This window comes from Sturnira hondurensis, unplaced genomic scaffold (genome assembly GCF_014824575.4).
Source record: "Sturnira hondurensis isolate 20B ecotype Veracruz unplaced genomic scaffold, ASM1482457v3 Scaffold0020237, whole genome shotgun sequence".
NCBI lineage: Eukaryota > Metazoa > Chordata > Mammalia > Chiroptera > Phyllostomidae > Sturnira > Sturnira hondurensis.
In genome coordinates this window covers 10,890,545-10,916,280 of record NW_028092868.1, presented here as the reverse complement: position 1 = coordinate 10,916,280, position 25,736 = coordinate 10,890,545, and the positions used below count along the sequence as shown (strand labels likewise).

The 25,736-nt window shown below is 40.7% G+C and overlaps 1 protein-coding gene across 3 annotated transcripts in view; it reads right to left on the bottom strand.

Annotated features, from left to right (window-relative positions):
- Positions 1-25,736, bottom strand: part of SP140 (SP140 nuclear body protein) — a 118,900-nt gene that overhangs the window by 77,532 nt on the left and 15,632 nt on the right. For 2 of the 3 annotated variants that reach the window (XM_037029326.1, XM_037029329.1), the window contains 11 exons: positions 24,684-24,857; positions 23,820-23,885; positions 20,709-20,789; positions 18,364-18,444; positions 17,158-17,238; positions 14,586-14,672; positions 14,252-14,365; positions 13,348-13,401; positions 7,573-7,638; positions 3,286-3,384; positions 2,125-2,178 (listed from right to left, as the gene is read on the bottom strand). In XM_037029326.1, the coding sequence (XP_036885221.1) occupies positions 2,125-2,178; positions 3,286-3,384; positions 7,573-7,638; positions 13,348-13,401; positions 14,252-14,365; positions 14,586-14,672; positions 17,158-17,238; positions 18,364-18,444; positions 20,709-20,789; positions 23,820-23,885; positions 24,684-24,857 (957 nt within the window). The remainder of the gene's footprint in view (positions 1-2,124; positions 2,179-3,285; positions 3,385-7,572; positions 7,639-13,347; positions 13,402-14,251; positions 14,366-14,585; positions 14,673-17,157; positions 17,239-18,363; positions 18,445-20,708; positions 20,790-23,819; positions 23,886-24,683; positions 24,858-25,736) is intronic. The other variant, XM_037029327.1, reaches the window with a different exon arrangement.

The following is a 25,736-nucleotide window of genomic DNA, read 5'->3' as shown; positions in this document are numbered from 1 at the left end:
CCAGAAACTGGCACACTTGTGGTGTCCATCATAGGAGAATGTATACACAAAATTGAGTGTGTTCATAAAATATGCTCTACATCGCATTAAAAAAGAAAACACTATTGATACATTCAACAATGTGAATAGAAGACAAAATGATTATGCTGAGTGGAAAATTTCCAGTAAAATAGTTTTTTAAATCGTCTTTAAAGAAGTTTTTTAATTAAGTTACCATTAAAAAAGAAAGAGTAATTGACTCTGATGAGTGAGGGGTAAGGATATAAGAGATGAGCATCAGGTTTTTTTCCAGAATGACGGTAATATTCTGTATCTCGGTACCATTTGAACTATACAGGATAATGCATTTCCCAGAACTCATTAAATAACATACTTAATATTTGTATAATTCGTTGTTTTACCTCAGAAGAAAACATTTTACAGTTAAACTGGCATAGGTTAAATGTTTATAATGTCCTGTGCATTGCACACGGGATTAAAGTAAGGGAAATGTAACAGGGCTGTAGTCAGAACCAAGCTCCACTGGGCTAGAGCAAGGTGTCCACTGGGCTTTGCTCCTTTCTGGAGGCTGTAGGGAGTAATCCATTACTTCGTCTGAAGTTGCCCACATTTCATGGCTCATTGTGTCTTGTCTGCCAGACTTATTGACCCCTGATTATCTCGTGGTACATAAACCTCTCTCCACAGCTGGAAAGGTTTTCTGATTTTAAGGATACCTGTGATTTTATTGGAGCCACTGAAATAATCCAGGATCACCTCCCCATCTCAAGATCCCTGGTCACATCCTCAGACTCTCACCATGTAAAGAAACAGCTTACAGGTTCCAGGGACTGGACATGGACAGTTCTGTTTCTGTTGCTATAAAATTCTCAAGAATCTTCTGGATCTCCCATTACATCATGTAGATTTACTCCTTTAAAGAGTCTCCTCCGCAGATCTTTCGTATATAATTAAATATTGTATTGTATTTAATTAAATATTTGTATTGCACCTCTGCTGAGGTGGCTTGAGGGGATCTGTGACTCACACACTTAAACTCTCCGAAGAACCTTTTATGTGACTGGACACTGATCTTTTGCTACTTCTGAGGCATCAGCAAAAAGTCACTAGGCCAGATTCTTATTCTATAGAACAATGTCCAGTGGATTTCCTAATTTTAGCATCTTTGCAATCTGCATAGGCTAAGAATTTTCCAAATCATCAAGTCCTGACTTCATTTGTTGAGCAGTTCTTCCCTTAATATATCTTTTTCCTCCCACATTTTGCTCTCAGCAGCAAAATAAAACCAGCTTTATCTTCATCGTTTGGTTTAGAAACCTCCTCATATATACCCAGAAAGGTCTGATTTCCAGATGTCTATGAAAATAAACTTTGCCAAGATTTCTGTCAGTATTTCTGTCTTTAGCATCCACATTTCTACTAATGAACTATTCCAGGCCATGCAGACAATCTCTAACATTCTACTTAAAATTTTTCCCAGTGCCCAAGTCCTAAGCCACTGCCTCCTTTATAGGAAGGTGTTACAGCCCCACCCCACATCCAACAACCAAAATCTGTATTACTCTTTTATAGCTGCCATAACAAATGAACACAAATCTAGTGTCTAAAAGCAATCCAAACTTACCATCTTACAGATACGTTGGTTAGAAGTTGGACAAGTTTCTCTCTGGGCTAAAATGAAGGTTTTAGTAGGTCTCTATTCCTTTTTGAAGGCCGTGGAGAAGCTATTATTCCCATGACTTTTCCAGTTTTTACAAGTCACCCACATCTTTGTTTGTTTTCTCCATCTTCACAGCGAGCAATATGACAGTTCTCTGTATTTCCCAAAGTCAGTTCTCCCTCTCTCCACAGTCAGAGACCATTCTCCAGTTTTTAAGGCCAATTGGTTATATTGGTGGCACGAAGATATTTCAAATAAATTCCCCTTTCAAGGCCCCTAGGTTTACTATATCTATAGAATCCCTTTTGCCACAGGAGAAAATGCAGTACAGGTTCCAGAGATTAGGATATGGACAGTTTTGTGGGACCACCATATTATGTTCACTTGTCATAGAAGTATTGAAACTCGGGCATTAATATCCTCATTTCAACATCAAAACCAAGTAAAGTCTTATGTATTCTTACCTCCTTTTGTCTTGAGTTTTCCCAAAGTAGAGTTGTTTGCAAGATCCACAGGATCTAGGAAGAAGAAGTTGAATGTGAGGTAACAGAAATTAATAGCTAAATGTTACCAATGCTAGGATGATTCATACTACCAAGGTCTGAGTTTATAAACTTGTTTGGACTACCTTTTTTCTCTTCCTTATAAAGGAATTAAAAATCTCCTGAATTGAGTATGAATCCAGGATGAGCCCTGGGTTTTCCTTTTTTTGTACTTAATGGGACTTTAAAAAAAAATTTAAATATCTACATANGTAGAGTTGTTTGCAAGATCCACAGGATCTAGGAAGAAGAAGTTGAATGTGAGGTAACGGAAATTAATAGCTAAATGTTACCAATGCTAGGATGATTCATACTACCAAGGTCTGAGTTTATAAACTTGTTTGGACTACCTTTTTTCTCTTCCTTATAAAGGAATTAAAATCTCCTGAATTGAGTATGAATCCAGGATGAGCCCTGGTTTTTCCTTTTTTTGTACTTAATGGGACTTAAAAAAAAAATCTTAAATATTTACATACTTCAATTCATTCATGAATAGGAATAAGCATACTATCCTGTCTAGGTCTTAAGATATTTGTGAGAATTAAATAACAACTTATGGCAAAAAGTTTGTAGGAAAACACTGCATAAATTTGTGACATGCACAGGATATCCACCAAATGTACATGCTGGGTTAAGAGCAGTTGATTGGAAGTCTCCCCTCCTGACAATTAAGTGGCAGGATCAGTTGTCTCTAAGGTCTTGGTAAGGTTGTGAAAAAATGACACATCTACTAGAAAAAGCACGCCTTATTTTCTTGGGTTCCATAGAATGGTCGCTGTGACAACAATGGAAATAACTACATAAATTCAAGGTGTTATTACTAATAGAGCAATGCAGAAAACTAGATACTGCCATTTTAAGAACCCATTTCTACTACATTATTCAGGTATAATCGACAGGGCCCATCCTATTAAACATGACTTTATAATGACCTCTCACCTCCCTGCTCTTCCCAAAAGGGTCACATCGAGAAAATGCAGAGAACAGCATAGTAAGATGGACTGAACCACCTGTCACATTCTACCTGGGATCCCGGTAACTATGAACCCACCTTCATGCCATGACCCTTGTGCGGCATCTCACCTGGACTCCCACTGCTCGGCTCCAGATCTCCTGGCACATCTTTTGAGAAACACATAACGCAGGAACACTTCTCATTTACATGTGCTGGTAGCTCTGATTCTGGGCAAAATCATAATTTATTAAGACTGTTTTCAAATGCCTTAATGACACTATTTTTGATACCCTTGTGGATTTTGTTTTGCTACTTCTTCCTCTGAAATATAATATTAATCCTCTCTATATCCAAGTCTTGTTTTTTATTCTCTTGTCGTTTTCTCTGTGTCATAACTGTTTCTTTAAGTCAAGTTCACCTAGTCTTTCAGGGTAGCAGGCTACAGGTAAGCTATTCAGATTTTCCTTCTCCACCCATTTTGGGGAGCTTCTAGTTCACCAGCTACTAAACAGAAACAAGAAAGTTAGTGTCCACAGATCCTGAGATAGGGAAGAGTTCCTGGTACTCTCACACAGCACACTGATATTCTGAGTTAAGATGAACTGCATCCTCGGAAAAAAATACGTAACTCCTCCAACAATCACACCTGAGATCCAACAAAGCCACACTTTCCCAATCTTTTGCAGTTCATTCTGCTTCCTCTACTTTTATTTTTCTACTGTAGCCCTAAGAATAAAATAAAAAGATTGCATTCTTCCAGGAAAAAGAATAACTATTCTTTGAAAATGGTAAAATTAAGTATCAGACCACATTTTTTAATTGTTCAAGTCCAGTTGTCTCCATTTTCACTCCACCATGCCCTCTCCACCTCATCCTTCCCTGCCTCCCCCTCTCAAAACTAGCCCCCTTGGCTTTGTCCATGTGTCCTTTATATATGTTCCTAGATGGTCCTCCCCTTATTATCCCCTATTATCCATCTCCAGACCACTCTTAAACTCATCCCAATTGGCCAGTGACTACTTATGTCACCAACCACATTTAAAGTTGGCTAATCAGTTGAAGCCATACACTTCTGAAAATCAATCATCAACAACCACACTCTGGAAAACCTACATCTATGGCTAAATGTAACTTGTTCATAATCACTCCTGTTTACGAAAGTCCTCAGTACCTGAAACACATACTTCCCAAAACTCTCTACAAAGTCAGCAGTTTCTGGGGTTTTTTTTTTAAAAATTGTGCCAAGTAATTACACTGTGCACCTTGCTTAGTGAGCAATGAATCCTGCTTTTAGCTTCAGATATTGCATATGGGCTATCCCTTTAAAATAGAGTTCCCACTGAGATCATCTTGAAGATTTGGTGGAGTGTCCTGTGGGACCCTTGGACCAACAGGGATAATTCTCCAGAATCTTGCACCCACTTCAGATTATCTTCCTGATCCACTGCCAAGTGAACTGTCTTAACAGCTGAGCTTTGGTGTGTTCCATGAGCTATTATTTTTTAGTTTATCTTATTATTTAAATGTTTGTATGCAGATAGGCACAAAATAATTAGACGTTGACTTTGGAGATGCAGCATTTAGCATATATTCTGTGAAGGTTCTTATTCTTTCACTACTTCATTTACTTTCACACTCTTGTCAATTATAAAATGTCTCATCTAGCACATGCTTGTTTCTGATTTTCCTGTGCTTCTTGAATCTTAGAAGTGATCCAAAGCAAATGGAAGGAGGCACAGACCTGGTGTGTCCCTTATCCAACCTAGTCCCAAAGACTAATTAATGGGTGTGGGTCCGCTACACAGTGGCCAAAATGTACTAAGATATTTGGTCACACTTAGTCTAAGTCCCATTCCAAAAACTTCATGAAGCCACTTAACATCTTTCAATTTGTGAAAAACAAAAAAAATTTAGCGCATAATCTGAGGTCAACTGTTACATGTAATTGATCATATGTCCCCTTTTTTGTCTCTGCTTGGTGGATGAACTCCATGCTCCACTCACATGCAGGAGACCATTCACACTAATGACTGAATGTGGTGGCCTCTGCTGTTTGTCATGAGCCTCTTTGGCAAAGCTACAGTCCCGCACTGGCAGAACTCCACTTCCTCTCTTTGCTCTCACTGCGATTCTAACTGTTGCACGTATTGTAATAAATGACAAAGCTTCACAGATGAAGACTTTGGGTTTCAATGGGAACTTTTGACACATCATAAGTAAACAGTGCATATCATAATATTTCCAAAGGAGAGTAAAATATCTAAAAGTTCTTGTGTCCCACCATAATCTATTGGCTGAAGAATAACACTGTGTGAAGAAATGTCACAGAGTATTCAAAATTACCCAAAACCAATTACATAAAGACAAATAACAGGATGTACAGAATTAACTGAAAATTAAAGACAGTGGTTGTCAAAATTTTCTGTACTAGCCTTTCTACATTTGGCTACATCCTACACCTTAGAGCCACCCTCACGGAATGCAAAACCTTAGCAAATAGTGTACTGACCTGCACATAGTGCAAAGTGGAAGTGGCACAAAGTTTATCTCCTGCCTAATCTGGTCAGGATCCTGCAGATTCACTTTCACCTTCTTTCTACTCAAGACCAACTGGCCAACAGCATTGCTGCTGTTCAGGGATAGAGAGGGAAAAGACAGAGTTGGGCGAATAGCAGCTGACATGAGGCTTCAAAAGCATGTTGGCATAGACCAATGGAATAGAACAGAGAGCCCAGAAATAAACCCAAATCTCTACAGTCAATTAATATTTGACAAAGGGGGCAGTAACATAAAATGGAGTAAAGATAGCTTCTTCAACAAATGGTGTTGGGAGAACTGGACAGCCACATGCAAAAAAAATGAAACTCGAGCACCAACTTACACCATACACCAAAATAATTTCAAGGTGGATAAAAGACTTAAATATAAGCCAGGAAACCATTAAAGCCCTAGAGAAGAGCATTGGCAGGAAAATCTCAGATATTCCACTCAGCAAGATTTTTACTGATACGTCCCCTAGAAAAAGGAACATAAAGGAAAGAATAAACAAATGGGATCTCATCAAACTTAAAAGCTTCTGCAGGGTCAAGGAAAACAGTATCAAGATAAAAAGAGAAGCAACAGTTTGGGAAAACATATTTGCCAATGATACCTCAGACAAAGGTTTAATCTCCAAAATATACAAAGAACTCACACGACTCCACTCAAAGAAGATGAGCAACCCAATTAAAAAATGGGCAAAGGACTTGAACAGACACTTCTCCAAGGAGGACATATAGAGGATCCAGAGACACATGAAAAGATGCTCGATATCACTAGCTATCAGAGAGATGCAAATCAAAACCACAATGAGATACCACTTTACACCAGTCAGAATGGCTACCATAAACAAAGAAACAAACAAGTGTTGGAGAGGTTGTGGGGAAAGGGGGACTCTAGTTCACTGTTGGTGGGATTGCAGACTGGTACAACCACTATGGAAAGCAGTATGGAACTTTCTAAGAAAACTAAAAATGGATGTGCCTTTTGACCCAGCAATTCCACTGCCAGGAGTATATCCTAAGAACGCTGAAACACCAATCCAAAAGAACCTATGCACCCTGATGTTCATAGCAGCACAATTTACAATAGCAAAGTGTTGGAAGCAACCTAGATGCGCATCGGTAAATGACTGGATCAAAAAGCTATGGTACATTTACACAATGGAATTCTATGCTGCAGAAAGGAAGAAGGAGCTCCTACCCTTTGCAACATCATGGATGGAACTGGAAAGCATTATGCTGAGCAAAATAAGCCAGGCGATAAAAGACAAATACCATATGATATCACCGTTAACAGGAATCTAAACAACAAACAAACAAGCAAGGAAAATGTAACCAAAGACACTGAAATATGGAACAGGCTGACAGGGACCAGAGGGGAGAGAGGAGAGAATCACAGGGGAAAAGGGGAAGGACTCACATGAACAAGTATAAAGGACACATGGACATTAACTAAGGTGGGGGGTGGAAATGGGAGGGAGGTGGGGAGCACCTCTGGGGGCGGGGGGGGGCAGGGCTGGGAATATAAGACAGAAAACTGTACTTGAACAAGAATTAAATAAAATAAATAAATAAAAATAAAATTAAAAAAAAAGAATTGTTGACCCAGTGGAGAAGCCATGTACTGAGGATGGCAGTGTCTCCCTATTAGCCTGGATCATTTAGCTCTGGATGACTTTGTGTATAAAACACAAACTATTTTGTTGAAGCCACTGCATTTTCAGGCCTCTCTGTTACAGCGTCTTAGCCTATATTCTACCTGACACTGTAGTGGGGAAACTGTCAGGGCCCACAGGGGACTGCAGGCCACAAGGGCACGAGAAGCAGTGCCGTCCTAAACTCCAAAGGTGTGACTGCTTCACTTTGCCTGCTTACCTCTTTGATGTGTGTTTCTCTGCCGTTTCCTTCTATATTGTGTCCAGGCATGCCCTTTCTTTTTTCCTTCAGAAAAGAAGAGAATAAGTTAATTTTTCAGAGCTATCAATATATCTCAAAGCCTCATGTGTCAGTGGTTTCCAAGTACTTTTTTTCAGACTTTGATCCTCAAGAATGGGGCAAAATTCTTAACTACCAGTGTAGCTGCATGATGTTGATTATAGAGTTATAGTTTATACTTCAAGGACTTGGGAGGCAATAAGAGATGACTCTTTTTTACATTTTTTTAAGTTAGAAAATAAACTGCTGGTGCCTAAGACTGAAGAATAAGTGTGGTTATATAGCAACACGTTCCCTTTTCACACGTTGATTCAAATGTGAAAGAAAGAAAGAAAGCATACTTCTTATTATTATATTCCTGCATAATCTTGTGGATAATATACTGGGCTACAAGTCAAGGAAACAGTCTCAACTTCAATGTGGAGTGTTTTCACGAAATAATAGCTGAGCTCTTGCAGGTGTGAAACAGATCGTCTCACTTATATTTAATCTAGTCCCTGGAGCTCCTGGAGAAGTCAAAGACCAATAGTAGGCTTGTGTGTGGTTGCATTTTTGCTTTCTTGTGAATGGTATGAGAACATGTGAATGTGAGAAAACCATCAGTGCCAGGTGAATAGAAATTGAATCTTGTTATTATTATTATGAATATCATAACAACCAACTATTAGATTTTTACTGCTGAAAGTGAAGCCTCAACCATGGAGGGAGGCCTGTGATTCTCCTGGGATTTCCATGTTAAGGGGGGTCAACTCAGCTCCAGGGCTTACAAGGTGGGAAGAGCCTGAAAGCCTTGCTCTTCAAGTGGACATGGGATAGCCAGGAATGCAAAAGTGTTACCCCTGGGGCACCTGGGCTTTCCATTCTTCTGCCCAGCCTGCAGCAAATATTGGCCTTGCAGGGTCCTCAATTCAGCAAGATTCCCATGGGGCATAGGCTTGGTCCCCTGATGCTTGGTGAGCTGACAGCTGCTGTCCACTGAGCTGCCATAGCTGCTTGGCATCAAAGCCAGTTTTGTAGAAGCAAAAGCATATTTGGTCACTCCTCTGGCTGGCAGAACTCAAGACAGCTAGGCTTCTGTACATGGCCTAGCTGCATTGTCAGTCAGCTAGAAAAATATAGGCTGGCGAAGTTAACATACTTATTTCTTGGACCATGACTACAGAAATAAACTCATGCTACTGACTGACCAGCCTGACCCCCTCATGGAAATGCACAAGGACCTGGCTGGTCTCTGCTGACAGAGGCCGACACTGTGATTCTGATGCAAGGCTGCAGCTGCAGGCCAGGTTCATGACTCCTGCCAAAGTTGACCCATCTGTCCCATGATCAGGGAGCCACATCACAGGGGCTGTGCTCTGCCTGCTCCTGACACACTGATCAGACCTCAAACCCCTCTTGGGGCTGTAGGTAGCGTGTCAACACAGTCCACACTTCAACTTACAGACCAACTGATTCTGGCCCTACCATTGTGACCCTAGGAACTCACAGGTGTTGTGAGCCTGCCTGGCTGGATTATCTGAACCTGACAATGGTGTGCCCTTTATCAGAAGCTGTTCCCAATGTGCTGATTGTCTGACTCAACCTCCCTCATTTCCTCCTGTCCATACACCTCAGTAAGGCTCTTTGTTCTCAGAAGATCAACTCCTTCCTGCATCAAGATCAAAACAAAAGCAGCAAGGGATGAATAGTGTTAGATAAACCAGTGTTAAAAATTTAGAATTCTGTTCTGACTATCCCTGGGGACATCTCCAACTAGCATTGGAATGCCTGAGGGGGGGGGGTCACATTTAATTCTGGTTACATTTAATGAAAATGCCTTTTCCTGCTCGTATCATCTGATCCTTCTAGACAAGAGATCTGAGTGACAAAGAAAGATGATTGGGAAAGAAAGATGAAATTACAGCCACTGGAATGATACACACACATTTTGTGGCAGTGAAGGAAGAGCAAAGATCCACAGGTCTGAGGACAGAGCACCACACTCCTTAAGACATACAAGGGAGAAAGAGGCACTAACAATATCTGTCTTTCAGAAGTGTCCCGAATGCTTCTTCCAGGACTATGTGCACACTCCAACTCTCCCACCATGGAGGTGCTGAGTCTGCCATTCAAATGTGAGAAAACAGGGTCTGGCCTCTGCATCTGCACATCCAAACAGAGCCCCCCCCCCCTGATAGCAAGGACTAGGCACCTTGAATGGAACGGGGAGCTATAAAGCTTACAGCCAGGGCCCACACTGCGGGCACTCACTGTCCATCTTCCCCCTGGCTGGTGTACGTCCCATTAGGGGGCCTCAATAACTGTAGATGCATTTCTTTCAGGGACACTGTATGTGCCCTAGAGAAGATATTTCTTAAGTGAAAGCCAGGCACTCACTTGTCTCTCTCATGCAAACATGGCCAACTGCAGATTAGAGGTGGTCATTAGAGACCGACAGTATTTATGGTTTATGAAATACGTTAAATGATACAAGAAACAAGTCGAATGAATTTGGTCCCACCCCCACTAGTCAGAATCACTGAAGTGGCTAGTGGATTGGTGTCTCCATGTAGAAATTCACCAGGCTACGGGGTGAAATGGATTTGTTCAGAGACGATTCTCTGTGGCATTTCCACGTACCTCAGAGTATCTAGAGTTAATACAGCTATCCAGATCGGAGGGCAGATGTGTTCCCTAACCAGTACAAAATGGAGAACATCTCCCTCCTTAGAAATATCCCAAGAGAGTAAAGTCCCCTCCTCTCCTCACAGATGTGCTTATAAATGATGCCTCCCTCAGGGGTAAGGTCTCAGCAGGTTTATTGACAGGTTTACTAAACCCTGTCTACAACTGAGGGTTTCTGACAGATAGGAGCAGTTTCTGAAGCTTGTATCCCTCAGCTAGGCACTGTCTCTGTGCGCCACATCACCCTATGTTGGTTTGGGAAGGCAAAGAAGATGCACCTATGCCATATCCCAGAAAATTCATTTCTAGGAATTTATACAAAAGACATGAAGGCATGGAGTCACACAGAAAGACTTCCATAAGAATATTCATTGAAGCTTGTTCATATTAGCCAAAAACTGGCATGCTTGCGGGGTCCATCAATAGGAGAATATATACATGGTGTGTTCAATAGGAGAATATATATATGATGTGTTCATACAATGTGCACTAACTGCAATCAGAAGCTACTGATACATTCAGCAACATGGGCAAAATTCAAAAAATATTCTGCTGAGGGAAGTGCTGCACCAAAGGGAATATGCTCTAAAACCTTATGTATCTAAAGTTTGAAAACAAGGCCAATTAAGTTATCTTGAAAAAATAAGAATAGTAACATATTTGATGAGTGAAAGGTTAAGAATATACTAGAGGGGCATAAGGGCCCTTTCCAGGAGGATGGGCACATTCTGTGTCCGGATAGGCTTTGAATTATACAGGACAATGTATCTATCAGGATGTATCAAATAACACCCTCAACTTTGTTACATTTCATTGTAAATTTTATCTCAAAAGAAAAATTTTAAAGGTAAGTTGGCAATATGTTAAATGTTTGTGATATCTTGTGCATGATATACTAATTAAAGTAAGAGAAATGTAACATTATGACTAGACTTTCTAGATATATAATTCTGAATACATCAATAAATGCATAGAAAAATATTAAAAATGTAGACATTAAATTTGCAAAGTTCACATATTTTAAAATTAAAAAGACAAGGATGTGAGCATTTAAAACTATAAGTTGCTATTTTAAAAGATGTAATCTAACCATATAAAGGTGAAATATTCATTTTTTTATTTTATGAAAGGCATTAGTTATCATGGCGACTGTAATAAACAATCATAAACTTTGTGGCTTGAAGCAACACAAAGTTATTATTTTACATATTTGAAGGTCAGAAATATAACAAAATATCAGTAGGCTAAAATCTAGTCATCTACAGGGCTTTGTTCCATTCTGGAGGCAGTAGAGGATAATCCCTTTTTTAAAATCTTATCCAGCTTCCCATTTCTGGACTCATTGTTTCCTGCCTGCATCTTCAAAGTCAGCCTCATCACACCTCTCAGATTATTATTCTGCGGGCACATATCCCTGCCTGCACAACGGGAAAGGGTTTCTGATTTTAAGGACCTTTGTAATTTGATTCGGGCCACCCAGATTATCCAGAATAATCTCCCCATCTCAAGATCCCCAATCACAGCCTCAGGCTCTCTTTCTCCATGAAAAAAGAAACAGATTACAGGTCCCAGGGATTAGGCATCGACAGCTCTGTTTCTGTTGGTATAAATTCTCAATAATCTTATGGGTCTCCCATGAATGTCCTGGGGATTTGTTCCATTAAAAAGCGTCTCCTCCGCAGATCTTTTGTGTATGATTATATATCTGTGTTTTACTTCTGCTGAGCTGGTTTGAGGGGAATCTGGGAGTCACACAAGTAATCTCTTCACAGAACCTTGTATGTGATTGGATTCTTTGATCTTGTGTTACTCCTGGGGCACCAGAAAGAAGTTTATTAAGCCACATTCTTGGTCACTTCTACAGAGCACACGTTCCTGAAAGTGAATCGACTAATTTTAGCATCTTCTGTAACCTGGATAGACTGAGAATTTTTCAGATCATCAAGTCCTATGTTTTGTTGTTGTGTTGAGTGGTTCTTCCCTTGATTTTATCCTTCTTTTCACATTTTACTCTAAGAAAAAAAAACTGAATCTTTCTCACTTGCTCAGAAATCTCTTTAAATATATATCTAGAAAGTTCTGCTTTCCACATGTCTTCAGAAAAAAAATTCACTATGCTTTCTGCCTTTATTTAATAAGGATCCTCTTTCTCCAGTTTCCAAAAACATGTTTCTTATTTCTTTCTCATCCATCACCAGTCACACCTTTAACGAATATATTTCTACTAACACCTGTTTGGTAGGATTTATGTATTCTCTAAGGCAATACAGGCTTTCTTTCCCATGCTCTTCACCTCCACCTGAGTCCTCCCTAGTAGTCTTTGCACATTTCTACGAACAAACTGTTCCAGGCCATCTAGACATTTTCTATCATCCTGCTGAAAATTCTTCTCATTGCCCAATTTCCTGCTGTCCATCGCCCAGTTCCTAAGTCACTTCCACCTTTTTAGGAACATGTTACAGTCACACAACAGCCAAAATCTGTGTTGCTCTTCTGTAGCTGCCATAACAAATGACCACAAATTTTGTGGCTTAAAACAATGCAAATTTATTATCTTACAGATATGTTGATTAGAAATCTGACAAGGGCTAAAATAAAGGGTTTTGTAGGCCTTAATTCCTTTCTGGAGACTGTGGAGGAGAAGCTATTTCCACAACTCTTCCAACTTCTCTACACGTAACTCATTATTCTTTGTTCCTCTTCTTCATCTTTGCATCCAGCAGTACTGCATCTCTCTGTCACTACCTTCTAAAGTCAATTCTTCTCTCCACATCTGAAAACAGTTCTTCACTCTAAAGTCCATTGACTGTCCGTGGTGGCACCCAAATATCCAGGATAATCTCCCCTTTCAAGGTCCCTAGTTTTATTATATCTGTAAAATCTCTCTTGCTATAGAAGAAAATTCATTATACATCCCAGAGATTAGGATATAGACATATTTGAGGGAATATCACATTATTATCACTTATTATTGTAAATAATAAAATAAAACTCTGGCATTAAAAAACTCATTATAACATCAAAATCAAGTAAAATCTTATTCACTCTTACTTTGTTTCCTCTTGAGTTTTCCCAAAGTAGGATTGTTTCCAAGATCCACAGTATCTAGAAAAGGAGGTTGATGCAAGGAAACAAATTAATAACTGAAAGTTGCCAACTCTAGGGTGAATTACACCACAGAAGACTTGAGTTTTCAAAGATGCCTGGGTTATAATTTTTCTCTTCCTTCTAAAGGAACTAAATATCTTCTGAATTGGGAAGTAGGAGTCCCAGAGGGGTAGTGCATCTTCCTTTATTTCTCAACAGGATTTTGAAAAACACTTTTAAATACTCATGTACTTCAACTTACTCAGGGATCGAAAAAATTATCCTATTCTGTCTAGGTCTTAAGTTTTTTGTGAGACTTAACATCTTATGTGCGAAATTTGTAGGAAAACACTACATAAATTAGTGACATGTGGAGGACATCCACCAAAAACATGTGCTGGGTAAAGAGCAGTTGACTAGAAGTCTCCCCTACTGATAATTAAGTGGCAGGATCAAGTTGCCTTTGAGGTCTTTCGAAGGTTCTGACAAGTGACAATATTATCTATTAGCAGAAGTACACCCTCCTTTTGGCGGGGTTCCATAGATTTTGGGGTGGGGCAGGGATGGAAATCACTGTATGAATACAGACTTTCCTACTAATATACTAATGCAGTAAACTAGATACTGCCATTTTAAGAGTGTGTGTGTATTTCTACTCTATCAAACATGTATAATCAACAGGGCTCATCCTATTAAACATGGCTTTATGATGATCTCTTGTCTTCCTGTTGTTCCCAAAAGAATCAGGTTGAGAAAAGGCAGAGAACAGGATATTGGGACGTATTGGGCCACCTGTCTGTCACACTCTACCTGGGGCCTGTGGTACCTGTACAGCCACCCTCATGCCATGACCTTCAGACAGCCTTACCTTCTGTGTCACGTGCTTGGCTGCTTTCAGACCTTGCTTCTGGACATCCTGACACATCTGAGAAGCACATAATGCAGGAACACTTCTCACGTACATGTGCTGATAGCTCTGCTCCTGGAACAAAATTGTGATTTATAAAGACCTTTCATTTTCCCCAAGGATCCTCTTTTATGTAAATTCATTGATCTCCATTCTCTACTTCTTTCTCCGAAATCTTCCATTGATTCACCCTATATCTGACTCTCCTTTTTAGTCTCCAATTTTTTCCTCCCATGCTTTTTCCCCTTTATTAGAACTCTGTTTCTGTTTTTATTATTCTTTAAGTCACAATTACCTTGTTCATCACGGGATAGTAGGCTAGAGGGAAGCTCTTCAGATTCTTCTTCGCCACCCACTTGGGGAACTTCTAGTTCACCAGCTACTAAAGAGAAACAAGAAAGTTGGTGTCCATGGACCCTAAGACAGTGATTAGAGAAGAGTTCCTGGTGCTCCCATTTGGCACATTGATATTATGAGTTCAAATGAACTGCTTCCTAAAAATATATGTATACCTGCTCCAATAATCACACCTGGGATCCTACAGAGCCACACATTTCCCATTTTTACACCTCATTCTGCTTCTTCTACTTTTATTTTTCTACTTGTAGCCCTAAGAATAAAATAAAAAGAGTGTGTTCTCCCAGGGAAAACTACTAACTGTTCTTTGAAAATGGTAAAAGTACCAGACCACATACAAACTCATCCCAATTAGCCAATGACTACTTATAGCGCCAACCACATTTAAAGGCATCCAATCAGTTGCAGTATGCACTTCTGAAAATCAGCCAATCAGCAACAAACACACTCCAGAAAGCCTTTCTCTGTGGCTAAATGTAACCTGTTATAATCACTCCTGTTTCTGAAAGTCTGCAGTCCCTGAAACACGTGCTTGACAAAACTCCATATAAAATCAATAGTTTCCATTTTAAAAGAAACAGTACCCAATAAAGACACTGCCTCCTCCTACCACGTGACTTGTTACGCAAGAAATAAATCCCTCTTTTAGTTTCAGATATTGTGTGATAGACGACCCCTCCAAAATGGAGCCCCCAGCAAGATCATCTTAAAGACGTCTTAGAAGAGTCCTGTGGGACCCTTGGACCAACAGGTCTAAATCCTGTGTCAGCAACTACCATATTGTGCCATGTATAATATGCACTCTATTGCCCACATTTTTGAGGGAAAAATAAGGATGTGCATTATACATGAGTAGTATCTGAAATACCTTGTATCTTTTCTTGTGTTTTGTAATTATTTGTTGCACAAAATTTCTTATACCATAACATGTTTAAAAATAAACGCTAAAATTCTCTTATAATACAAAAAACAAGCATCACAATATGAATAAATAAAAAATTGAATTAAAAATTAAAGCAAAAGATTTTTTTTCCTGAAAATTTGGGCCAAAAAAGTGGGTGTGCATTATACATGGCAAAAGACTGTACTTGGACTCTGACTTCTTTCATGAGCTCTTATTCCTGAAAGTATCTCATTATTTAATGATGTGTGTGCAGTTAGGTCCAAAGCAGTTATACAATTAGTGTGGAGATGCAGCATTTAGCACATAGTATGTTAAGATGTTTATTTTTTCACTACTTCATTTGTTCTCATGCTCTTGTCTATTATAAAAAGTCTTATCTCATGTGTGCTTGTGCCTGATTTTCCTGTGGTTCTTGAATGTTAGAAGAAAGGGATCAAAAGCAAGTGGATGGAGCATATATTTGGCATGTCCCCTGTCTAAGCTAGCTCCAAAGACTAATTAATGGGTGTGGGTCCATGGCACAGTAGCCAATATCTATGTGCAGAGATATTTGGTCACACTTAGTCTCAAAATCCCACTCCAAAAACTTCATGAAGACACTTGACATCCTGTCAAATTGTAAAGAAAATAATTTGGTTTAGCACACAGTCTGAGGTCAACTGTTACATGTAATTGATCATATGTCCCCTTTTTTGTCTCTGCTTGGTGGATGAACCCCATGCTCCATTCACATGCAGGAGACCATTCACACTTATGACTGAATGTTGTGGCCTCTGCTGTCTGTCATGAGCCTCTCTTTGGCAAAGCTACATTACCCCCCGGCAGAATTCCACTTCCTCTTCATGCTCTCACTGCGATCCTAACTGTTGTACATATCTTAATAAATGACAGGGCTTTACAAAAGATGACTTTGAGTTTCAATGGGAACTTGTGACACATCAGAAGTAAACAATGCATGTGATAATATTTTTACAAAAAAGACAGACAAATGACCAAAAGTTCCCATGTCTCAACCATTAAATATTACTTTCAGACCATTATCCAACGTCACCTCCTTTTTTTGTTTCCTTAAAAAAAAAACCCTACATATTTAATTAATAGGAATCTATTCCACAAGTGCAACTAATAGATTAAATATCCTAAAGAAGAATTAATTTTAGAATTTCTGGAAAATTCGTTTACACATGATTGATTTATAGTTAATGGGTACATTGTTATACCTACATTATGCATGATTCAAGAGCTACCAGCAATACAAAGCAGGCAGGGAGGTCCACCTCCCAGGAAGTCTAAGGTGGCTCAGGTATCTCCTACTGGGAATGTCCCTGCCCTCAGACCCCTCTGCTTTTGAGTTTACCTGACCAGGAGGTTAACATAGCTTTTGTCATTATCACCAGAGGCAGGGAACACTCCACCCATCTCACTCCCTTCCCTTATATGTAATGTTCTCAATATTCTTGATCCTTCCCCCTTAGTTCTACACATTTGTTCTGTTTGGGTAGGTGAAGGGGAGCAGGATAGGAGGGGAGAAGAAAGGGAGGGTTTCCTCCCTGTAGACAGAAAACAAAGATTCATTTTGTTAAATGAGATTTGAAATCACCATTACCTTCTCCATTACATAGTAGATGGCTGGACACCTCCTCTGGTTTCTCTTTGGTCATTTGGGGAGCTTCAGGTTCATAGGATACTGAAGAGAAACAAGAAAATGAGCTAATCCAGGCTGTGCAGAGCACAAGTGAGCAGCACTTTCGGAAATGGGATGGACATCTTCTCCAAGGACCTCACCTGAGATCCAACCAAACCCTGGTTTGCCTGTTTCTATCTCTTTCACCTCACTCTCCTGCTCTTTGCTTCCAAGTCACCTATAGACCTGCCTCCAGATATTGCTCCATCTACACCAAGAGAATATTTGTCTTTGATTTTTGTGGGCTCTGCTCCCCTGGCTTCTCCTCTCTTGTTACTCTTCTATCTTTTTTTTCTCAGTGGTGATCTTGATCTCTTCTTTTCTGCTTATTCTGTCTAGCTCTGTTCTCCCAGGTCGCTCCAATCCCTACACCAGGATCTGGTCCTTCTCTCACCATTTTTCCAGATTTCTTCCCTCCCTACTGACATGCTTTATTTGTGAAGTGGGAGCATGTCTGCACTGGCCTTTGCTCTCTTCCCCCGGGAGCCCACAAGCCCCACTTTGGACTCTGACTGTGTCACCATGTTGGTCCCCACTAACCTCTCACAGCCATCCTCTGCAGTGAGATACCTGAGACATCTTGGGGGGGAAACAAGCATCCATTTTCTGTGCTTCCATTTCCTTATCTCTAAGGAGGGACAATAACGGTTTTCCTGGCTAAGTCCTAAAGTTGTGTGAGGACATCTCACTTGCCAATGCACTTTGGAAGAAAGAAGTGCTAATATAATCCAATAGCTTAATGAAGAATATGTGGTGAAAAAACCCTGTAATTTGGACACGAAAATCATTGTTCCTTTTTTGACAAGTAGATTTCAGAACAGTGTTTCTTTTAAAGCCTATCCAAGGTTATGATGTTATGACAATGATAATATTATTAAGCACTAAATAAATACTAAGTTTCTATACTTTATATAGAAAATAAAGGTGGGCAAGGTTAAAATCACAATATTGAGTCTGTAGCATAAATAAGTGCAAAGCATACGAAAGGCTCTATCTTTCCTTGGTGTTTATCTACTACAAAATGAAGAGGGAACACACCTATTCTAATATTAGATGTCCTGCTGTTCAGCTCTGGATTCAGCCTCCTGGCATCTTGCAGCCAGGTGCTAGCAATCCCCCCTTCCTTACCTGGCTCTCCTCCTGGGGGGGAGCTCGAGGCTTCCTGGAGATCTTCCCCATCACTGGGATCCCAATAGACATTGCTCTCCTCTGCAGAGAGAAATTGAAGTCCCTCAGAGGTCTCAGTAAACAACCAGGGGGAATGATGGCAAGAAAACTCATCGTGAAGGCTTGGGCAGTTCGAGTATCCCCGAGGTGGGACTGTCCCTGCTGCAGACAATCCCGGTCTTCCCTTGGCGTTCACCTGGCCTGAAGGTCGACTGACTTCTACCTTTGTCATCAGTGGCTCTGAACCATCCACCATCTTCTTCCCTCCCATACACCCAATTCTCTCTACTTCTTTTCTGGCCCCACAGCCTCTGCATGTTGTTTCTGTCTCTGCCCTGTTTCCGGCTGTCAGTGTTTGCAGGTGTTTCTCATTTTGATGTATCTGTTTCCTCCACTCCTGACTCTGTTTCTCTTGAGCTCCTGACACTGCTCCTCATTGACTTTCCCTGTCTCACTTATCTCCTTCCCGCTCCCTTTCAGGAAAGGTAACCTGGAAAGAGCAGGATGTAACCCGGTCAGGGAATGGGATAAGGAGCAGAGCAGACCTAGGCGACACTGACCACCAAAGACCCACCTATGAAAGAAAGACCAGAGCATTGCAATCTCTGAAAATTTCTGTAGTTCCATCAGAGGTGAGGCAGAAGAAGTAGGTTGGAGCCCATGGTGAATGGAAAGCAAAAAATCCCCAGGAAGAAGGATAACTGATAGAATCCAAGGGCAACAAAGGTCACCAGGTTTAAATGGGGACATGATGTGATCTCGTTTACATCTTGCTGAAGTGAAACAAAGGGATGGGATAGGAGCAAGAGAAAGGGGGACATGCACGTCTCCCTGACTGAGAAAGTCAACCCTGGAGTAGGAGGAGTTTCTGTTTCACAAAAGAAGATGTTGGTTTCAGTCTTGAAAGTGTCAGTTCCTGAAAGACATGCAAATGGACAAGGTCTTGGGATAAAGGTCATCATTTCGTAAATGAATGACCTTGGGAGACAGGTCTGCCTAGCAGACACACACTTCAGATTCACTCTGTTTGTTTACCCGAGAGTAGCTGAGGGTGCCGGGGAGAAGAGCATTATTCTGAGTGTGTTGTGGGCACCACTCTCTACCCGGGGAACCCTGAACACTCACTACTGACATGCCCCTTTTCGCTGGGAGAAGCTTCTGTCTAGTGACTTGCACTTGAGCCTTAGAGGATCCCAGCTTCTGTCCTCTCCTCCTTACATAGCAGTTTTCACTCTTAGGTGATTTTAAAACTATCTCTCTGTGTAGTTTCTTTTGTGCTTCCCTCCCCAGGTTTTTGTTTTTGTTTTTGTTTTTGGATTGGTTTTTTTTTTTTTGCTACTTCTTTGCCTCTCTATATGATTTCTCTAATTTTTATCTCTCTATCTCATTGCTTATTGAGGTTATACCCTTTCTACTTTGTTTCTCCCCTTCTTCTTCTTTTTTATTTTTTAAATTATTTTATTGCTGTTTAATTACAGTTGTCTGCATTTACCCCCACCACTCCCCCCAACCCCAGCCATCCCCACCTCCCTCCCTTGCTTCCACCCGTCCTTGGTTTTCTCCACGTGTCCTTTATAGTTGTTCCTGAAAGCCCTTCCCCCTTCCCCCCATTGTCCCCTCCCACCTCCCCTCTGGTTACCATCAGATTGTCCTTAATTTCAACATCTCTGGTTATATTTTGCTTGCTTGTTTGTTTTGCTGATTTGGTTCCAGTTAAAGGGGAGATCATATGGTATTTGTCCCTCACTGCCTGGTGTATTTCACTTAGCATAACTTTTTCTTTTCTATCTCTGTTTCTGAGTCTTCACCTGCTGGATGCCTGTAAGATTTTCCGTTACTTCACATATTTTTCTCATTCTCACAGATCCCTTCTTCCAAATTGACAAAAACTCTGCCATTTCGCATAGACCACAGTGCCAGAGTCTTATCAATCATTCACAAAACTTAGTTTCATGTTCCTGGTACTTCCAGAAGTGGGCTGAAAAGGATCTCCTTGCCTGCTTTGCCATAATCTGCTTATATCTGGATTTTGAGTATCACCCGGCACATCTGCCTTGGTGCCCCAGCCTGCCTTTGGCATGTTCTGGTTCCCTCTGTTCTCCATACAGGAACCCCCTCTCTTCCCAGGAGCCAAGCTCACCTTCATTCCTTGTTTCTCACAGTTTTGGAAAAACAAAGCGGTCTCATCTGTGTGCATGTGAATATGAGGAAGAAAATGGGAGGATGGGGAACCAGGGAGACTATTGTTCCCTGCTGACCAGAAAAGAACAATGGATTGAGGAAGTTGGAAACTAAATCATAATTACCTTCTCCCTCAGCAGGTAGCAAACTGAGCATCTTGTCTGCTTCTAGGTTAGTCATTTCTGAAACTTCAGGATCACAGGTCACTGCAGAGAAACAAGAGAATGGTAGACCATGGAGGGCCATCAGAAATGGACCTCATCCCGTCTGTCTGCCCCAAGCACTGCTCCTGAGAGCCAGACCACCTTGTTCAGCTTTTTGACCATCCTAGGGCACCTCCTCCTCCTCCTTCCTGCTTCTCAGTGTTCTTCCCATAGTTCTGCATCCACACATTTGTGTTGCCTCACTGTGCCTTGCTTCAATTATCAGGTTTTTCTCCCTGTCTCTTTAGGTCTAGCTTTTGGCTTTTGTTTTTCTTTCAGGGATAATGTATCATTTCTCCAATTATGCTTTCTATCTTTCTGATTCTAGATCTTTCCTATCCCAGGTGGTTGGTACATTCTAATGCTCTCTCTCTCAGTGGTTTCTCTTCCCTCCCCATCAACATTATTTTTTTCCTTAATTAAGGTCTTACATCAGAATCTAGCGTACTTCATGGGAACCTGAAGAATGCCTTGACTTTCTGTTTCTCTCCCGACCATGTGATTCCACCCTGACTGCCTGCTGGCTTCCCTAAACTGTCACCTTCAGTAACACACCCAGCACTTTTGTACCACTCTTCTTTTTCTACTTTGCCCTTGAAAACTGACTAACATGCCTTTCTGTGCTTTTTTTCCTCATCCATAAAATAGAGTTACAATGGTTGATGTCTGTGGCTTAGGTTTTGTGAAGGGAAAAGGTCCTGCACAATCCAATAATCTCATGGCAACTGTCAAAAGCCTTGCATCCTTCTCTTCCACACCTTGTTTTTTCTCATTTTCACTCTTTCCACCTGCCTCTGATACTTCTATTTCACTTCTGTATCTTGCTGATGGAATCTCTTGGTACTTCTCTTTGTCCCAATTTGTTTCTTTTCCCATGTCTGCTCCCACCTCCCTCTTTTCCATCTTGCTTCTCCAATGATGTGCATTATGTCTTCTCCCCATCTTCCATTCTATTGCTTTCCTGAGCTAGTCATTGCTCAGAAATGGCATCTCTGAAATAGAAGGTAATTGCCACACAAATTCACCAAATTAGCAAGCAGAATGGGCCATTAGTGAGCCAATGGAGAGCAGAGTGGGCAAAGAAAACTGTTCCAGGCACAGAGCTAATCATGTGCAAAGACTCAGGTGGGAACAAGTAGTCAAAAAAATTAAAATTCCTGCAGTTTAATACAAAGTTTTGAAGTGATTGCAGGAGAGGCAGGTAAGAGATTGAAGCCATGGGAAGAAAAACAGATCTTCTGACAACATGAAGTTATTGAGTTAAGGCAGGAAAGTAACATAAGCCAACTCACATTTTCAAACAGTCATCTCATTCAGCTGGAGAGAGTGGAGGTGCTGGGAGTGTGAGTGGAGGACGAGGTGAGACTAGAGGCTGTTCCTATGGTTCCAGAGAGAAGACAGATCTGACTAGGGTTTCTGAGTTGAATGTGGAAAGAAATGCACAAATGGCCATGGCAAAGGTATCGTTGGCTAAACTGGATGATTGATGGGGTGCCTAAGTTGACTAGATGTTGATAACCCCCAGGTTCCTGCTTGAAGAAGGGAACAAGAGTGTTCTACACTGAGATAGGTAACCCCAGAAAAGGGGGCAGATCTGGCATCAAGAAAGATGGTAGGCACAATTATGGAAGTATCTTGCACTGAAGTTTCTGGGAAAAATTTGAAATGAAGATGTCTCTCAGATCCCTGCAAAAACATATTCAGGCACTTAATGAATGGGTTTAGAGAATAAGTCTAGGCCAGAGATAAAAATTGGGGGCTTATCAAGTTATGATGGGAGTAGTCAAGAATGGCTGGGGGAGGCCCATTGCCTCTGAGGATCTAAGGGGCAACTTCAATAACTAGGCACACTGTAATCTGAAAACTCATTGCTCACATGTCACTCTTAGAGCCAGAAGTTGTTTCTGTGCAGTTCATCTCTTAGTTCCTGCAATCTCCCCAACCATCTTCTCTATCCCTTGTGCACAGTGTTCCTGCTCTACTGACTTTTCACTCATTCCTTTATACTTTCCTCTCTTTGTATAACTGTGTGCCTCTCCCCCACTCTTTCCATTTCTGAGCACTTTCCTCTCGGAACATGAGTTTTTAAATGTCATGTTCTGCCCTGGCTGGTGTAGCTCAGTGGATTGAGCACAGGCCTGTGAACCAGAGGATCACGGTTCGATTCCCAGTCAGGGCACATGCCTGGGTTGCAGGCCAGTTCCCGGCAGGGGCCAGTTCCCAGCAGGGGATGCACGAGAAGCAACCATACATTGATGTTTCTCTTCCTCTCTCCTTCCATTCCCCTCTAAAGATAAATAAATAAATAAATATTTTTTAAAAAATGTCATGTTCTCTACCTTTTTATTCTGCACCTCTATTGATTAGTAAGCTAGCCTCGTTTCTTCTGTGATGATCAATTCCTTGTTTCTATCTGTTCTCTCTAGTTTCAACATTCTGTTACCAATGTTTGAAACTAAAATTTAAATTTCAACCTTCCTGTCTATTTTGTTCACCTTACATATTTCTCTCCCATGTCAGCAAAGTTCTCTTGTTTTGCTGTTGACCAATGAAGAGGGGTCCTTCCCCTTGCAAGGTCCATTTTGAAAGTTTTTCACAAGCATGTTCTATTTTGCAATTACACTCATTATGCCCATGTTCTAAGCTTGAAAACTACCTTTCTACCTGATAACACTTCTAACGTGATAATAGTTGTATTCCAATTTTATTTAGGTAAAATTGGCAATGATCCAATCTTTATTCATACAATGACTCCATCATTCTCCCTGTCCTTGCCTGTGTCCCAAACCTTTCAGAGCTCATACTTTCTTCACTGCTTGAACTTCTGGAGGAAAGCAACTAGAAGATGAGCATAGTCTATGTGCATATGTGAGTGTGGATGGATGAACGGACAGATGAAAGGATACATGGGTGGATAAGTAGCTGGGTGGGTGGGTGGAGGAATAGGAAGGAAGACAAAAGATGTGGTCTTTTTTAATGTTGACAGGAAAGCAATGCTTTAATTAGATAACAGGTCATTTAAATCCTAATTACCTTCTCCATCATAAGGCAGTAAGTTGGGCATTTCTTCTGATTCTCCTGTTCCATCCATGTGTAGATCTACAAGTCCCAAGAACATTGAAAAGAGAAACAGGACCATGATGAACGACTGAAAGTGACCTGAATTCTCCCTGGATTTGGTCATGTTCAAGAGTACATCAGAACTTTGATATTTATAGTATAGGAGGAACTGTTCCTTGGGAATAAAAGTATGTTGCACCAAACAAGCTTCTCTACCATTGAGCACCTTGTTAAGCCCGCTCCCCCTTCCTCCTTTTCTCTTTCTTTTTTATCCCTATGAGCCAATTTCTGCACATTGCTGCATCTGCACCATGAAGTTATTGGTAGAAGTCTTTGACTATGACTTCCTGTGCCAGACTTCTACCATTCTGTATTTCTGTCTTTTTCTTCCTCCATGATGTTCTTTACCTTTCTGCTCCATTTTCCTTCTACTTACTCTTTGAACTCCATTTCTCTGTGTTTTTCCTATACATAGTACTTTATTGTTCCCATGCAATGCCTGGTGAGTAATTTTAACATGATCTCTTTCTTCCCATACTCCAAACTGGTAGTATTTAGATTGCATATACCTTTAGATAAAATTGGACCATTAAAACAGCTCAGTTTGGTGACCCCAATCTAAATTTTTATTGTTTTTGTAGCCTTAAATTCTTCTCTAAGGAGACCCTTCATTAAGGTGCTTAGCCTTCCTTTCCCACTTGTCTCTACATGCCTGGAGAAAGCACCCAGAGATAAAAGGAAAAAGAGTGAATATATGCTGGAGGGAAGGAAGGCAAATTTCCTTTACATACAGACAGACAATTTAGTGAGGTATGTCATCATTTAAATCATGATTACCTCCCCCACCAACTGGTAGCAGTTTGGGTATCTCTTCGGAATCACCACCACTAGTCCTTTGGAGGTCTTCTTCATTTAAATCATGATTACCTCCCCCATCAACTGGTAGCAATTTGGGTATCTCTTCGGAATCACCACCACTAGTCCTTTGGAGGTCTTCCTGCTCACAGGAAACTGAAGAGAAACATGGAAATGACCAACTAGACATGGTGACAAGAAAGCAGATTCAGGGAATTCATGACAAATTCTATGTCCAGTGCTCAGCTGAGCTTCTCCTTGGGAAAAAGTACTGTTGCTCCAAAGACCTCACCTAAGATCTCCCAAGCCTAGCTCTGCCTCTTTTCCTTTGTTTTCCCTCAGTCACCTCATTTTCTGTCACCATGCACTTTGCTTCTGCACCATGAAGGCTCATTCATGTGCTTGACTTTCTGGATTCCTTCTCAGTCTTTTGCTTCTTCATTGCTTTTTACCATTTTCCCCAATGGGTTCTCTTTTTCTTTCTAGCTCTATCTAGATCTCTTGCATCCCATAGGGCAAGTGCTGCCCTAACACCTCTTTCTGCCTTTCCCTGCTCTCGCCAATGAAATATATTTGTTGAATGAAAGTCTCCTTGTACCCAGCCCTGTTCCACTTTCCTGGTACCTGCAGACCTTCTGGGCTCTCCTGAGTGAACTTAGCCCAGGCGACTCTAGTTGCCCTGACCCTTTGTCAGTCTCACATGACCATCACCACACTGGGTCATCAAGGATTATGGTACGTCTAGTCTACTTGCTTGACTAATTTGAATAGGTAAAACACCCTTATATGCTTCAGATAAAATGCCACCTTGTTTGCCAAAATTCTTTGAAGAATCACATAACATAATGCAAAATATTTGGCAAACATTATAATTTTTATTTTGAGAGCATTAGATCTAAAGGACCATGTTTCTTTTGAGGGTTTCCCAAAGTTAGGCACACAATAATAACATTATAAACAAAGAGAATAATATTTAGTTTTTATTCTGTAAGGAAGAGAAAGGGTAGGTAGGTATAAATTTGAGTCTTTAATATT